At 40.0% G+C, this 16,870-nt stretch overlaps 1 protein-coding gene across 4 annotated transcripts in view; it reads left to right on the plus strand.

The window, feature by feature from the left end:
• The first annotated feature begins 1,236 nt into the window (after nucleotides 1-1,236).
• LOC149839516 (pto-interacting protein 1-like) overlaps nucleotides 1,237-16,870 on the plus strand; it is a 28,723-nt gene continuing 13,089 nt past the window's right edge. The window contains exons 1-4 of one of the 4 annotated variants that reach the window (XM_090004156.1): nucleotides 1,237-1,399; nucleotides 2,619-2,748; nucleotides 11,335-11,585; nucleotides 11,675-11,801. In XM_090004156.1, coding sequence (XP_089860282.1) covers nucleotides 2,664-2,748; nucleotides 11,335-11,585; nucleotides 11,675-11,801 — 463 coding nt within the window. In that variant the 5' untranslated portion in view covers nucleotides 1,237-1,399; nucleotides 2,619-2,663. The remainder of the gene's footprint in view (nucleotides 1,400-2,618; nucleotides 2,749-11,334; nucleotides 11,586-11,674; nucleotides 11,802-16,870) is intronic. The other 3 variants (XM_090004155.1, XM_090004157.1, XM_090004158.1) reach the window with 3 other exon arrangements.

The following is a 16,870-nucleotide window of genomic DNA, read 5'->3' on the forward strand; positions in this document are numbered from 1 at the left end:
TTACATCCGTACTTATAGAACACGTCTAAGTAACCAGCTTCATGTTGTAGTAAAAGAAAGCTTTTCTCAAGTTCTTATGATTACAAATCACAATAATAAAATTTTATTTGGAAAACACAAACACATGAAAGTTAAGCTTGTGTAATTGCTTTTTCATGGGTAAGCAAGAAAAGAAGGTTCCCAATCAAAGGCTTTCCATGTCGTGCCTTATTTATACAGTTGCACTTTTGCTTCTTGTCACCTGTGATTCTATACACTGGTCAGGGTGTGAATTCTGATCAGCTTTCACAGGTCGAGGAATCATAATCACAATTGTAACCAAAACAAACTTGTATGATTATATGGATTTATATTTATTACAATCAATTGTACTTACAATAGAATTGAAATCTCATGATGCGAGTTGTTTTTGACTTAATCTAACCTGATCAGTGGTGTAGGAAACAACTCTTGGATCATATATATATAACAATCATGTCTCTATGAGTTAAGAAAAATTGATACATTCATAATTGATTTTTGAATCGCCAAAAAAATCTGGTCAGGGTCAAACACTGGAGTGCCAAGTTCGTCCATTAAATCTCAGGTTTTTGCATGCCCTCGATCCGAACGAAAGCGCCCCCGCTGCTGAACGGTTGTGTCATGGCTATTTGACAGCATTTCATGTGGGGGCCGCTGTGAGCCCATACAATGCTGACATATGATTGGTTAGTAGGGGTGTCAATCGTGTGGGGTTGGCGGGTCAGCATACCTCAACCCGAACCCGACCCATTTATTAAACGGGTCGACTGTGGCAAACACAAACCCGGCCCGTTTAATAAACGGGTAACCCGACACGACCCACCAACCCATTTAATAAATGGGTTGGGTCGGGTAAACAGGTTCTCAGGTTCGCGGGTCAGGTTGACGGGTTGGCGGGTTGACCCATCCACCTAACCCGTTTATTAAATGGGTCATCCGGGTTGGCATACCCCTAACACGAACCCGACCCGTTTAATAAACAGGTTAGGCGGGTCGACCCGTTTATTAAACGGGTTCATTTTTTCCAAACCCGAACCCGCCTAAGAGGCGGGTTGGCGGGTCGTGTCAGGTTTTGCCACGTGGTTAGTGCCGCCCCCTTTGATCTCAACTCGGTAGGAGCTGGCCAGCTCAACGAGCTGACTCCTCTCCCTCTTACTTTTCGCACAACCCCCATTGCCCCTTCATTTCCCTTTTTCTCTCCTCCTCTCTTTCCCCTTTCTCCTTTTCTTTTTTCCTTCTTCCGTCCCCCACTATCCTCTCTGACTTCCCCTCTCTCTCTCTCTCTCTGGCGTACTGCGCAACTCACTCCGTCGCGTGTCTCGTAGTTAAGGTTACGGAATCTTCAGCAGTTATTCTTCGTTTCAGTATCAGCAGGTCGGTACGCGATCGTCTGCACCAATTTAGATATTTTTCTCGTTTAATTTAGTTTTTTGTTGTTTTTGATGAGTGCATGTTATGAAGAAGATATATTTTCACGTATTTGCGTACTGCTTCCGACTGGTTGTTTTCTCGGTGAAATTCTGATCTAGATGTGGGGTTTTCGCTCGGCTTCCTTCCGTTTTTTCCTTAAAAAGCTTGTCTCATCTCTCGCGCTGTGCATTCCACTCGATTACTGCGTTTTCGTGGCCGAGATTGCTTTTTCTCTTCGTTTTAGTGTTGTCTCTGCGTGTATATATATATATATTCTGTCGGTGACCTCAAAATGATATTTTGCCTCTTTGCTGGGTTTGAGGTTGGTGAACGGTTAAAGTTTGGAGTTTTGTCATTTTTCTACCGTAATTTATGGCGTCTAAGAAACTCGTATTGGGTTTCTTTTGGTCAATGGATGGATGTGTAGGGTTAGGTTTTGGTTTCTAGCATTTCCGTCATTCTCCTCTTGATACAGTGTAAGTCCGTGCGTACATTGCTGTCCGGGTGCAGCTGGATTCTCGGCTGTCTTCTTTTTATTGATTCAGCTGCGGCGATATACTTTTCTTTTTCTTTTATTTATTTTTTTTGAAAATCATGTCTTTGTGTTGAGCTTGTGGTAAATTCAATCCTTCCTCTTGGTCGTGCTCTTTTGTTCCTCTTATCTGATCTATGCTTGAATCCTTCTAGTTGATCTTCAGAGCTCGTTGCTCTATTTTGTTTTGCATTTTTTCCTTCTTGGTTCACTTCTGCGCTTCTACAACACGCGTGGTCTGTTCTGCGTTATATTTGTCGTGTGAATCACTCAGCCACGGTCTTTTTGAGTTGTTGAAACATGAAATGTCTAGCTTTTCTGTTTGGCTGCGTCAGTTAGTTTCCGTGGGCACCTCTCATCTGAACTTTTCCATCCCTTCACTTTTATTTGTTCGTTTAATTTTTTAATTCTTGCATTGCTGAGATGATGCGAAACTTAATTTGTATTTTTGTAACTCATCATGTATTTGGAGCTTAAGTCTTTGTTTACCTCGTCTTTTTCTCTTTAAATCTTTGACAATATATGATTTTTCTTTAATTGATTTTAAAATTAGCTATTTTAGCTTACTTTTGAATTTTAGCATGAGATATCTTTTGATTTCTTATGTTTGTGAGTATGGCCTTTTAAAGTAACCATTTTTGTTTCGTTTTTCAAGAGTAGTTGGTGCTGGGAGGAAAAGAAAGAAGCTTATCCTCCAAACATGGGCTGCTTTAGCTGCTGTTCTGAAGATCCTATCCAGAAAACAGCTGATAATGGAAGCCCGTTTGCTGCAAACAATATTGCAGGTAATCAGTTTTGCTGAATGAATGTGCTATATTGTTGTAGATGTGCAAGGCTTCTTAATATCTTGTCAAGCTTCATTTGGAAGCCCCTGCTTTTCCTTTTATTTTCTGAACCTGATTTTATTCGCCAGTTTGTTTTCCTTTTGGAATTTGTGTTGAATATGGATGGTGGTACAATTTCATTCTACATAACTCGCCTCTGATTCAGAACCCTGGCGAAGCAGACACTTTGTATGATTTTTGTTCTCTCACAATGCTGTACGGTTCACATGTGAGAATTTATCTAAGTTAATTTTATGAAGATGCTTTTGGTAGATTATGTCCTGTCATAAACGGATACTTGTCCTTTCTCTGTGTCCATCAGATGTCACCTATGATGTATGTTCAGCATCTAAGAACCAGGTATAGTCACCTAAGATGTATGGATTTTGTCATTTCTATGTGTCCATCAGATGTCAAAGGACTTTGTAATGTAAAATATGTTTTGCTCAAATATATTGTCATGGGTGTTGGATAGCAGTTGCATTCCGAAATGGTTTCCCTTGTTCATTTTTGCTATTGGTATAAAACAAATATGACGAATATTACATGTTGTTTTGATGGTAGTTGCACAAAGAATAGTAGAGATTTTGCAAATCCCAAAGGCAAAAATGAAAAAAAATATCATATTGGACTATAATCAGATGATAGATTCAGTTGGTTGAGTTGCAATCGTCTTATTGAAACTATAAGAGAAGACAAACTTGCATCATAAGCTGGGTCTGTGAAGTTCTCCGCTAGAACTTGTCATATGTTCTGTTTCTAAAATATCTGGAGACTCCTTTGTTGTGGAGAATAGTTTTATACCTCGCATAACATTTTCTTCCCTCTGCCTGATTCAAGCTTGATTTTAATATATGTAAAATCTTGCCTTGTAGGAAGTTGCTTAGAACCTTATTAGACCCATATTCATATAAAACACTCAAAATAGAATGCTCACTTTTTCAGCCAATGACTACTATTTATCTCATATATCTAGTGGCTTATGGATTTGAAGATATTTACCGCCAGTCTCTGAATAAGCATCCACTAAATTTAGATAATGTTGGTTATCTTTATGTTAGTAGCAAATTTATTTATTTTGGATGGCAAGGAACCTTCCTAGGGACATGGGTCACTTAATGGGCCTGCCTCCCTATGAAGTAAACCTCAGGTAGTCTACCAACTTGCTGGCCATGTGTACTGTTTTCGGTATACCCATGCCTTACAGGGACTGACTGGAGAAAGCCGTGGGGTACATCCTAGAAGTAATGGAGTTTGATCTATCGTCCTTCAATTTGAATACTTTCACCCACCCTCTGCTAGCCAGGTGTGCTCAATGCAAGGTTGCCAGAAACGGAAACAGAAATGGGAAACGTCTTGGAAAATGAAAACGGGAAACGAAGTTTTTTAGATGCATGTGATGTTGGATTAACCACCACGATTGGCGTGGTGGTTATCCACGATGTGGATACATCCCCACATCAGGGATGATCCATCCGATAAATGTGCATGCGATTAGGGGGAACGGTTACGCAAACCGTTCCCACCGTATGCTTTATAAAGACTGGGTATCATGAGCGACCCAAGTCAAGAATATACAGAAGGGAAATACAGGTCTACTCACCGACTGCATACGGAAGCCTGGGCTCGTGGAGGGCAGCAGTCCGGCTGAGCAGAAATTCCGGCGACTAACTCCGACGACCTTCGACCTCCGTAAATGGCAGCATCAGGTACACTGTCTATTGTTTTTCTTCTGTTTTTGCTTTTGCAGGGTCACTGCCATACAGTGACGCCGTCTGGTATGCCGCCTCGCCGGACCCAACATTGGGTTATGGGCCCACACCCCGCTTCCGCCGCGGGGTGTGCTCCGGTTTTGACCAGAAACGCATGTCACCGTGGGGTGACCCTGCTGCTGGTCACCGGCGCCTGTCGCCGTTGGGCGACAGTATAATAATAATAAAAAAAAAAGTTCTTACCTCTGTTCATGGGGTTTTTTCCTGTCGGCGAGGATCCCGCCGGCGTCTTCATCTTCATCCGCCATCAGGAGGCTGCGGGAGTTGTCGCCGGCGATTTTTTAAGTCGTCGGATTTCTGAAATTTTCTGCAGCATCGGGTTTTTGGCCGGCGGATGGAAGCTTTCGCTGGAGAAGGGCGCCATCTGATGGCGGCGTTGGTCGCCGGTGAATGGTGGCGTTGGTCGCCGGCGGACGGCGGCAATGATCGCCGGCAGGCGCCGGCGTTGTTTGCCGGCAGGCGGCGGCAACACCCTGCATTTGGTTTTTGAAAAAGGGCGAAATGGATTTCTGTAAACCCTAATTCGACCCTTATTTTTGTTTTTTTTTTTTCGGGTCGGGTTCATTTTCTGAACCGGACCCGACCACCCGAAACCGATCCATAAAGTGATTCGGATCGGATCAAGGTTTCGGGTGGGGACCCGCTCGGGTCCGACCCGGATAAGGTAAACCCCGGGTCAGACCCGGATCCAGCGGTTACCGGGTCCGACCCGGATTCGGTCTTAACCGGATCCGGTTGTAACCGGGTCTAACCCGAATCAGGATTGTACCGGGTTCGACCCGGATCCGGATAACCTCGGGTCTGACCCGGATCCAGAAGGGTCCAGGCACTATTTGGCCTGAACCGGATCAGGGACTGACTCAGTCCCCTTCCGGGACCGGTTCAGAGCCGTTTTTGGCCGGTTTCTTCCAGTTTCTCACCGGTTCCGAGATGCTAAGACCCTGTTTTCTTAAATATAAGAAAATATAGGGGTTTTGGCATACGGTTATAGGGTTTTAATGAACTTTTGTTCATATTTGACCCAGTTCATAAGGTTCAGAACCGGTTCGGACCCTTGGATGGCCGGTTCGGGGCTGTTTCAGACCGGTTCAGAGTGCTTTAAGACCGGTTCGTGATACATATGACTGGTTCATTCAGTTTAAGAACCATTTCGAGGATCATATGTCTAGTCCATTCGGTTTACGGACTATTTTAAGATATAATTTTGCATATTAGCATTAAGGATAGTTAAATGAATCATTGTTTTCATGTCACCAAAGTGACTGAATACACGTGAGTCATAAATGAATTTTATACTATCATACAGTTCCTAAGCCGATATGCACATTGTACTTATATTCATGAAACGATAGACGACCCAAAGGTAGTTTTATCGTGTTTGGAATTTAAGTAGGGTAGAATAAGGTAAATGTGTCGAGATACATCACACATGAGTATCCAAAGGTACCTTGTGTTGATGGTCTATCTTCACAAGAACCTTAGTTTTACCGAATATGGTCGGTAGGCGAAGTGGTTTCGCGTGTCGGAGCTCTTACCAAAGTAGGACTCCGATGACCCCCTTCACTCGCCTGGAAAGAAGCATATCAAGGGCCTTTATTATTTTGCTTTTTTCACTAAAGTTTTAGTCTCGTATGAATGTTTCCTGATACATGTCTTTTGTCATGCAGTTTCTAGTTCTGTGATTTTAGATGGCTCTAGCTCAATTCCTTTTCTAGATGGATCTAATTTTAGTGATTGGAAAGAAACTGTTTTATTTGCATTAGGGTATATGGATCTAGATCTGGCCCTAAGGATAGATGAACCCGCTGCCCTCACTGATCAGAGTACTGCTGATCAAAAGATTGCTTTTGAGAAGTAGGAGCACTCGAATAGACTTAGCTTATTGCTTTTGCAATCTAAAGTAGCTAAGAACATTCAGAGTGCTATCCCACAATGCAGAACAGTGAGAGAATTCATGAATGCCATTGAGGCACAGTTTGTGAGTTCAAACAAGGCCAGAGCCAGTACCCTGATGTCAAAACTGATATCTATGAAATATACTGGAGGGGGAAACATTCGCCAACACATTTTGGAGATGAGAAACATAGCGTCTCAGCTGAATGACATGAAACTCACTATCTCTGATTCTTTCCTAGTGCATTTAATCCTTACATCCTTACCTTTGGAATACGGACCTTTCAAAATCTCGTACAACACACATAATGATGAATGGACATTTAATGAACTCATGTCCAAGTGTGTTGAAGAAGAAGAAAGGATGAAAGGTGAGAAGGTGCAGAGTGCACATATGGCTTCTCATACGTCCAAAGTAGGACCAAGGAAGAATGCATTTAAGAGAAATGCTAGGAAGAAGCCAACTGGGGATAAATCATCCCAAGATAAGCAATCCAACTCTGCTCCCATAAAGTGCTTCTTTTGCAAGAAGAAGGGACACATAAAGGCAGATTGCATAAAGTACAAAAAGTGGTTGGAAAAGAGAGGTAATTTGTCATTTGTTTCTCATGAATGTAATTTATTACAAATTCCTGAAAATAGCTGGTGGATTGATTCTGGTGCTACTGTTCATATTTCCAACTGTCTACAGCTGTTTCTGAGCAGAAGGGAACCAACAATGCATGAGAAAAGCATCTATTCGGGAAACAAGATGCGTTCACATGTGAAGGGTGTTGGAACCTGCAGGATTACTCTGGATACGGGCGTAGTTTTAGATCTTCATGATGTCTTTTATATTCCATCGTATAGTAGAAACTTAATTTCAATTTCAAAGTTGGATAAATTTGGATATTGTTTGAAGTTTGAAAATTCCAAATTGTTCATATTCAGAAATTCAATTGAAATTGGTTTTGCATCTGTTTATGATGGTTTATATAGATTGAATGTGAAGATCCAAACTCAGGAGTCTTTGATTTCTGAATACGCATTGGTTGAAAATAAACGTAGCATGACAGATAATAAATCTTACATGCTTTGGCATCGAAGGTTGGGTCATATCTCTGAAAAGAGAATAAAGAGACTGGTAAATGAAGGGATCTTGCAATCTCTAGATTTTACTGACAATGACCCATGTGTTGATTGCATAAAGGCTAAGCATACAAACACATATAAAGAGGGTGCCAAACGCAGTAGTGAGATATTAGAAATAGTCCATACGGATGTATGTGGACCATTTTCCCCCTGTTATACAGGCGAAAAATATTTCGTTACCTTTATTGATGACTATTCTCGGTATATGTATCTTTACTTGATTTTCGAAAAATCTGATGTTTTTCAGATGTTTAAGGAATTTAAGAAAGAAGTAGAGAAACAAACCGATAAGGTTATTAAAATAGTCAGGTCTGATAGAGGTGGCGAATATTATGGTAGATTTACTAAGATGGGGCAAAGGGAAGGACCATTAGCGCGATTTCTTAAAGAGGAAGGCATTGTGTCTCAATATACCATGCCTGGTAGTGCCTATCAGAATGGTGTAGCTGAAAGGAGAAATCGTACGCTTAAAGAAATGGTCAGGGCTATGTTGAATTATTCAACACTTCCCATAAAGTTGTGGGGTGAAGCCTTAAGGACAGTTGTGCATATTTTGAATAAGGTTCCTACGAAATCTGTGCCTAAAACTCCTTACGAGTTGTGGACAGGTAGGAAACCATCACTGTCTTATATGCACATATGGGGATGTCCTGCAGAGGCTAAACTGTATAACCCCCACATTAAAGCCTTTGATCCAAGAACAACCAGTGGATATTTCATTGGTTATCCAGAAAGATCAAAAGGGTACAAGTTTTATTGCCCATCTCACTCACCACAGATTGTTGAAACGGATAAGGCTAAATTCCTAGAAGATGGTTCAATAGGATTAAGTGCACTTCAAAGCATTGGTTTTGAGGAAATACAGGATCCAGTTTCATCACCTGTTAAGGAAAACATTGAAAGATACCACATTGTTATTCCTAATGATGGTGTGGTTGATAATTCGATTGTTAATGCACAAATCCAAAGTGAACCTATTGTGGACAATGCGGAAGAGCACGAACAGGATGATCAGGTTCCATCTGAGCCTGAGGAACGACCTGTTTGGAGATTCACAAGGATTAGGAGATCTGCCATACATCCTGATTATGTGGTGTACCTTCAGGAGCCTGGTGATTTCATAGATATGGATGATGACCCGTTGAATTTTATGGAAGCTGTTGAAAGCAAACAATCTTCGCACTGGATTGAAGCCATGAAAGAAGAGTTAGACTCTATGACTAAAAATCAAGTGTGGGATCTTGTCACGTTACCTAAAGGAGTAAATCCCGTAGGGTGTAAATGGGTCTTTAAGACCAAGAAAGACTCCAAAGGTAACATAGAGAGACATAAAGCAAGATTGGTTGCTAAAGGATTCACCCAGATGGAGGGGATTGACTATAATGAGACATTTTCTCATGTCTCAACTAAGGAGTCAATGAGGATTATTCTGGCCCTCGTAGCTCATTATGACTTAGAGCTACATCAGATGGATGTGAAAACAACGTTCCTCAACAGGGATCTGAATGAAGAGGTATACATGGAACAACCTCTTGGTTTCTCTGAAAATGATCGTTTGGTTTGTAAGCTTAACAAATCAATATATGGACTTAAACAGGCCTCCTGACAGTGGTATATTAAATTTTCCCAAGTCATTGTGACTTTCGGGTTTACAGAAAACATTATTGATCAATGTATATACCTTAAGGAAAGTGGGAGTAAGTTCATTATATTGATGTTGTATGTGGATGACATCTTACTTGCAACCAACGATATGAAGTTACTTTCAGAGACAAAACAGTTTCTTGCATCACATTTTGATATGAAAGATATGGGTGAGGCTGCTTATGTTCTTGGCATTGAGATTCGTCGAGACCGAGCAAAAGGGTTTCTAGGCCTCTCCCAAAGATCCTATATAGAAAAGGTGTTAAAGCGATATGGGATGGAGAATTATTCTCCTACTTCAACACCCATATCAAAAGGTGACAAGCTGAGCCTAAAGGATTGTCCACAGAACGATATTGACAAAGCACAGATGAGTGCTTATCCATATGCATCAGTTGTTGGCAGCTTGCAGTACGCGGAGACATGTTCTCGACCAGATATTTCTTTTGCAGTAGGGGTACTTGGCAGATTTCAGTCTAATCCAGGTTTACCCCATTGGAAGGCTGCCAAGAAAGTCTTGCGGTATTTGCAAGGGACAAAAGACTATATGTTAACGTATCATAAAGTTGACCACCTCGAGGTCATTGGCTACTCAGATGCGGATTTAGGAGGATGCCTTGATAGTAGAAAGTCTACTACTGGGTACGTCTTCTTACTTGCTGGGGGAGCGATCTCTTGGAGGAGTGAAAAGCAGACGACCACTGCTGCCCACACCATGGAGGCAGAATTCATTGCATTGTACGAGACTACTTCGCAGGCTATATGGTTAAAGAACTTCATATCACAGTTAAAGGTGGTCGATTCCATTGGGAAGCCACTGAAGGTCTATTGTGATAATGAAGCTGCTGTGTCCTTTTCGAACAACAACAAAAGTACTACGTCATGCAAGCATATGAAATTGAAGTATTTTGTTATTAAAGAAAGGACGGAGAATCATTTAGTGCATATTGTCAATATTGGTACCAAAGAGATGATCGCTGATCCTCTTACTAAAGGGCTAGCACCGGGATTATATTCCGAACATGTAATGAGGATGGGATTGTTAAACTCTTTTTGACATATGCATATAAATAAAGTGATCACTTTCAGTCTTTTGATTCTCATTATGGTTGTTGTTAATCTCATAAGGATTAAAGATTCAATTAAGGACCTTTAGAATAGAATATAAAGGCCATTCTATTCATCAAGTTAATTCCCATAAAGTTTTTTCTGGTTAAAGAATTTATCGTCGGATCAAGTGGGAGAATGTTGGATTAACCACCACGATTGGCGTGGTGGTTATCCACGATGTGGATACATCCCCACATCAGGGATGATCCATGCGATAAATGTGCATGCGATTAGGGGGAACGGTTACGCAAACCGTTCCCACCGTATGCTTTATAAAGACTGGGTATCATGAGCGACCCAAGTCAAGAATATACAGAAGGGAAATACAGGTCTACTCACCGACTGCATACGGAAGCCTGGGCTCGTGGAGGGCAGCAGTCCGGCTGAGCAGAAATTCCGGCGACTAACTCCGGCGACCTCCGACCTCCGTAAATGGCAGCATTAGGTACGCTGGCTACTGTTTTTCTTCTGTTTTTGCTTTTGCAGGGTCACTGCCATACAGTGACGCCGTCTGGTATGCCGCCTTGCCGGAAAATCCTCGTCGGACCCAACATGTGAAACGGGAAACGAGAAACGAATCAGGAAACAAATTGGGAAACAAACCGGGAAATGACTAGGGAATGCATCGAAAACGTTTAAGAAAAAGTAACATAATAAATTAATGAAACAAAAAATGAGAAACATGTATCCCACAAAGGGAAATGCTTGAGAAACACATGGGAAGCGTGGGGGAAACATGTTTCTCATAGTATGGGAAACATGTTTCCCATGATTTTTTTGGCGTTTCACAAACGTTTCAGAAACAGTGTTTCCTGTTTCAGAAATGGTTTCCCACCCTCTTATAGCATTTTCTGTAACCTTGGCTCAACCCATGGGGCCAAGTTAGTAGCAATTTTCATTTGGTCATATGTGCTTTACTTTTGAGTTTTTTGTTTTTAACTTTATGCAAGTTCATTTTAGTTCAATCATGAAATTAATTAAATGGAAAGCTTTGCAGGAAATGATGGAGCTTACCGTCCCGCAGACGCAACTCCTAAGCGTGCACAGATGCTGAAAGTTCAACCAATTGCAGTCCCTGCTATCTCAGTTGATGAATTGAAGGAGATAACAGACAGCTTTGGGGCTAAGGCCTTAATTGGAGAAGGTTCATATGGAAGAGTATATTATGGTGTTCTAAAAAGTGGCCAAGCAGCAGCTATCAAAAAATTAGATGCCAGTAAGCAGCCAGACCAAGAATTTCTTGCTCAGGTCAGTTTTCTTCCTTTAATGGGTAACTGGATTCAGAAATAAATGTTGATGTGGATATGTCATGCTCAAATTCTGGAAGCTGTCAATAGATCTCAATGGTTTCAAGGCTCAAACACGAAAATGTAATGGAGCTGGTTGGCTATTGTGTTGATGGAAGCTTTCGTGTACTGGCATATGAGTTTGCAACCATGGGATCTCTTCATGATATTCTTCACGGTATGTGATCTTCCAGCCTTGAATAGATAACATAGCAATCAATGCTGTTCGATTTGTTTGCATAGCTTGTCTTCTTCTGATTAAAGAAACACATAATAACTAGGCCATTGTTGTTGATGCTTACATGTGTGATGTGAGGTTCTATCAAATTGTAAATCAGATTGTAATACCCATTCTGTTCAGTGTGCATATATTTTTGCAATCATTAGTCTTCTCATGCGAGAAATGTGGTTACAAAATTTTGAATGCTATAATTGTGCTATGAATTTACTAGTAGCATTTCCTATCTTTTTTCAATATTTAGGTGAGTTTAGTAACAAACTCATGCAACACCCTATTAAGGAAACTATAAAGAACCTCAATGAGTTGGCTCATGCTATGTGAAACAATAAGCACCTTACATTATTGGACTAGCCACATTCACTGATATTTATGAACGCAAACTCCATTTCATAACTAGTCAGTACTGGTGATTGAAGCAAACACAATTATGTTACTGGCTTCAATTTATTGGCCCGGGAAGTATTGATTTGCTTCTGACTTCTCATGAAACAGTAGAATGTTCATTAGCTTAGAAGCATTCAAATCATTAATCCTGAACATTGTGTAAGTTTGGGGCTATGTCACATAGGTGCAGGTGCGGGTTTGGCGATGCGGCACTTTAAAAAAACTTGGGTGTGGGGGTTCAGGAGGGTATATATATAGAAAGAGAGTTTGGGTCTAGATCAATTATGGATCTAGATTCAGACCCAAACCTCTCTTTTCTCTCTCTTATTAACTCCACCTAGGGGTGTCAACGGGTCGAGTTTGGTTCGGACCCAGGTGGAACCAGACTTGGACCAGATTTCTCGGTATGGTATCGGATCTGGATCAAGGTCTAATCGGCTCTACTATAAGAGAAACTATACCCGAACCTGGACCATACTCGATAAAATAATATTTTTTTATCATTTTTATATTGAAAAATTTGGGTCTTAATCGGAACTCGAGTCGAGTCTGGGTCTGATATAAAATTTCAAAAACTATACCCGAGTCCATGTATTAATCGGACCTTCGGGTCTGGACCCAGGTCTTATTTGTCACCATACCCAGGCCATATAGGGTTTGGTCCGGGTCTGGTTCAGTTTAACTCGACCCGTTGACACCCCTAATTCCACCCCACCATCTCTCTCTCTTCCTCTCTTCGTAACCCCCACCCCTACATCTCTCTCTCGGTAACCCACCCCATCGTCTCTCTCTCCCTCTCTTCGTAACCCCCACCCTCACTCTAACACCCAAATTTTTAAATCCTGAAAATCATGATTTTTTTTTGAAATACTTTTAAATACATTTATAAAATTGCAGCGGAAAACTAAACAAGACAAAAACTTGTCGTGTTACTTTCCTGATTACATTCACATCCATACATGCCATAAATTGAAAGTTTAAACATTCATAAATTAAATAAATGTCCATACATCTCAAATTTGAAGCCCACATGCACTAAAGAAACAATGAGTTTCTTTTGCAGCTAAATGCATCCATACATTCCTATCTTTAACAACACGTACATGTCAATATTATATCAGAAAAAGACAGCATACAAAATCCCTTAACACTCACATTAATTCGCAAGACGGATACTTCGGTCTATTTATTCGCTAGAGGCCGCAAAGGCATGCTTGTGCCTTAGTACATCAATCAAATCGTGTCTCAGTAGGGGACACTTAAATTTCCTGCAGCAAACTTATTTTCAATAGTACAATACAAATTTGTAAGGCATACGCGAAAATGCACAAGATTCACAAACAATCGATAGCCGGGTCTAAAACCGGTTTCAAACTTGCGAAAACCCAACGTTGTCTGACTGTTACAGAGGTTACACAAAATTTTACAGTCATCAGACAAATCTGAATTTTTTACAGTTTGTAAAGAATTTTGTTAGCTTTCTGATGCCACAAACTGTTTGTAAAAATTCATCTGGACGAGAGAGTTTCGAGTGATTTAGTACAATCTGCACTTTTCTGTTCCGACTATCATAGAACAGAGCTCAGTCCATGAACTCAAAATTTTACAGAAGCTGTGAAATGTTGTTAGCCTTCCAATGCAACAAACCGTTCGTAAAAACTTTTCTGGACGAGGGAGATAGGAGTGATTTACCGGTCAGGTGTTAGGTCGAAAATACGTAATATCGGGGATATGCATTTGGGTGGGCCCAAAATAGGCCACTCGAATTCATATTTTTGATTTTTTTACATGAACACATTAAGAAAAACTTTAAAAACATAACTACACTACTTTAAACTAATCTATAATGGACAAATCTTGTTTTCACAGCTGTTGGGCCCGAAAACAGTCTCGTCTCCCTGAAACCTATTTCCTCATAAATAGTTTCAGTAAGTTTTGCAATAAGGCATATAAAACACATAATTTTTTTATGACATAAAATAAGAAAATCATGCTAATCATCACAGTGCATTCACATGAATATCCACTACAATCTCTAACTAAAATTTGCATGAAAACAATTACATATTACATTGATTTTCAAAAAATTACAGAATTTATTTATGAGAAAATCGATAGCATGCATACATGGTTCTTTCTCGTTTTTAATTCAATATTTCTTCTACTTTTGAGGGTGAATCGATTTCTTCTAGGGAAAGTCGAAATCAACCCCTCTCTATTAAGTCTAATATAAATTTATTACATAAATTCACGTTTTATTCTTTTGTACAAAGTTTCCCGAATTTAGAGAAATTGATTTTTAGAGGGGGTTTTCTTTCAAAAACCCTCTTCATCGAATATTTTGACAACTTTAAGCCAAACCCACGTATGGGAGGCATGGTTTAAGGTCTGTCCTTATGAAAAATCGGAATAACTCGTGCCTACGAGTTTCGATTTACGTGTAGAGAATAAAACCTCCTACCTTTTTTGGTGAAATCGGCTTCTACGGTTGTGAAAACGAAGTTCAACCACGAACCGGCCGTCCAACACATGTGACGACCACACCAACGAACTCCTTCCGTTTTTCACATGCATGTGGGTGTCCTCCTTATTGGGCCAAGAGAGGATGCACAAGGAATTCATAGGAGAAATGGGGAGGAAAAGAGGGAAATAAGGGATTAAAGGGGAGAATAGGAGCAAAAGAGAGAAAAATCACAAAATTGCAAATAGGGGGACCCGTGAGCCCCTCTCGTGTTTATATGGACCTAAGAATCTCATCCCTTGATCTAAACCAAGGGTTTTTTTCTAAATCCCAAAACTTTTATATTTTTTTTTCCTTTTTTTTTGTTGACACATTTTAGCTAACTTAGGCTATAACATTTATTATATATATATATGATATAGTATACATATTATGTAACATACATAAGGCTATACACATGGGCTGGTTGACCTCCGTGGGGTTGGCCTCTTTCTAAAAATGAATTTTCAAACTTGCTTGCTTGGCAAGCAAGTATGACTATTCCTTATATTTATTATCTTTTTTTTTCTTTCCTTTTTCCTTGAGTTACTACATATATTTTTCTCTTTGGTCTAGCCATCCCCTTTCTAGAATCATCTAGGAGGGGACGCCCCTCTTTAAGGAGTCTAAACTTCAAAAAAAGGCAAGTTTTGACTTTTCAAGGCTTGCCTTGATTTTTTATAAGTTTCATTCTAACTTGATTTTAAAGTTTTATTTTATTTTTATCATTTTAAAGTTTAAAATGGAGTGCCACGTAGAATGTGACAGCCCACCTATGGACTCCTGTACTTTTATAAATTTTAGTTTAATTGTAAAATAAATTCCTAATTAATTCACTTGAAATTGAAATTCAATTCTTTCATAACTAAAATATGAAATTAAGTAAAATGACACTAAATGAAATGTAAATTAAGTTCAAATGTAAGTATGTGTCCTCTATTGGGATTTCAAAAAAAAAAAAAAAAAAAAAAATATATATATATATATATATATATATATATATATATATATTCATTTTTTTCTAAAGATAATTCGAATTCTTCAAAGATAATTTTGAAGAAAGGGAATCCACTAGGGTCGATGAGACCCTTGGGCGTGTGAGTGTATTTCGTACATTTAAGAAATTTTCTAAGTTCTACGTACCCTATAACACAATGCTTAACTCAAATTATCATTTTTATTTATCACACAATAAGGAAATTACGAAAATTTACGAAAATTTCTCAAAAAAATGTGGGTATTACGTCCAAACCCCCTTAAAAAAATTTCGTCCTCAAAATTTGGTTAAGGTTACGTACTGAATAGGTGTGGATGTTTCGCTCTCATCTCTGCTTCGGGCTCCCATGTACACTCTTCAAGCTCATGGTGTTGCCATCGAACCTTCACTAACGGAATCGTCTTATGTCGTAGCACCTGCTCTCGTTGACCTATTATCTCAATCAGGCATTCCTCGAATGTGAGATCCTTTTGCACCTCTACATCGTCATACTTAATGATATGCATCGGATCTGACACTTACCTCCTTAACATCGACATGTGAAAAAAATCGTGGATGTTTGAGAAATGAAGCGGGAGTGCTAGTCTATACGCTGTGCCTCTAATCTTCTCGAGGATGAGGAAAGGTCTTACATACCTCAGACTTAACTTTCCTTTCTTGCTGAACTGAAACACACTCTTGGTTGACGATACTCTGACGAAAACATGATCTCCCACTATGAATGCGACTTCTCGGTGCTTCAGATCCACGTAGCTCTTCTGACGGCTTTAAGCGGTTAGAAATCTCTTATAAATCGATTACACCTGATCCGTATAGTGCTCCAAAACTGTTGGTGACTCGATAGCTTGATCACCAACCTCGCTCCAACAAACTGGGGATCTACAAGGTCGTCCGTACAATGCCTTATAAGGAGCCATGCCGATACTCGAGTGATGGCTATTGTTGTAGGCGAATTCAGTTAGCTTTAGATGTTTACTCCAGTCACCCTTTCACTCTAAAGCACAAGATCACAACATATCCTCTAAGGTTTGGATAGTCCTCTCCGATTGTCCATCCGTCTGTGGGTGAAATGCCGTACTGAACTTAAACTTTGTCCCCAAAGTTTTCAGAAGTTGCCCCCAAAAC

The sequence above is a fragment of the Nuphar pumila genome, chromosome 4 (assembly GCF_984573655.1).
Source record: "Nuphar pumila chromosome 4, dmNupPumi1.hap1.1, whole genome shotgun sequence".
Taxonomy (NCBI): domain Eukaryota; kingdom Viridiplantae; phylum Streptophyta; class Magnoliopsida; order Nymphaeales; family Nymphaeaceae; genus Nuphar; species Nuphar pumila.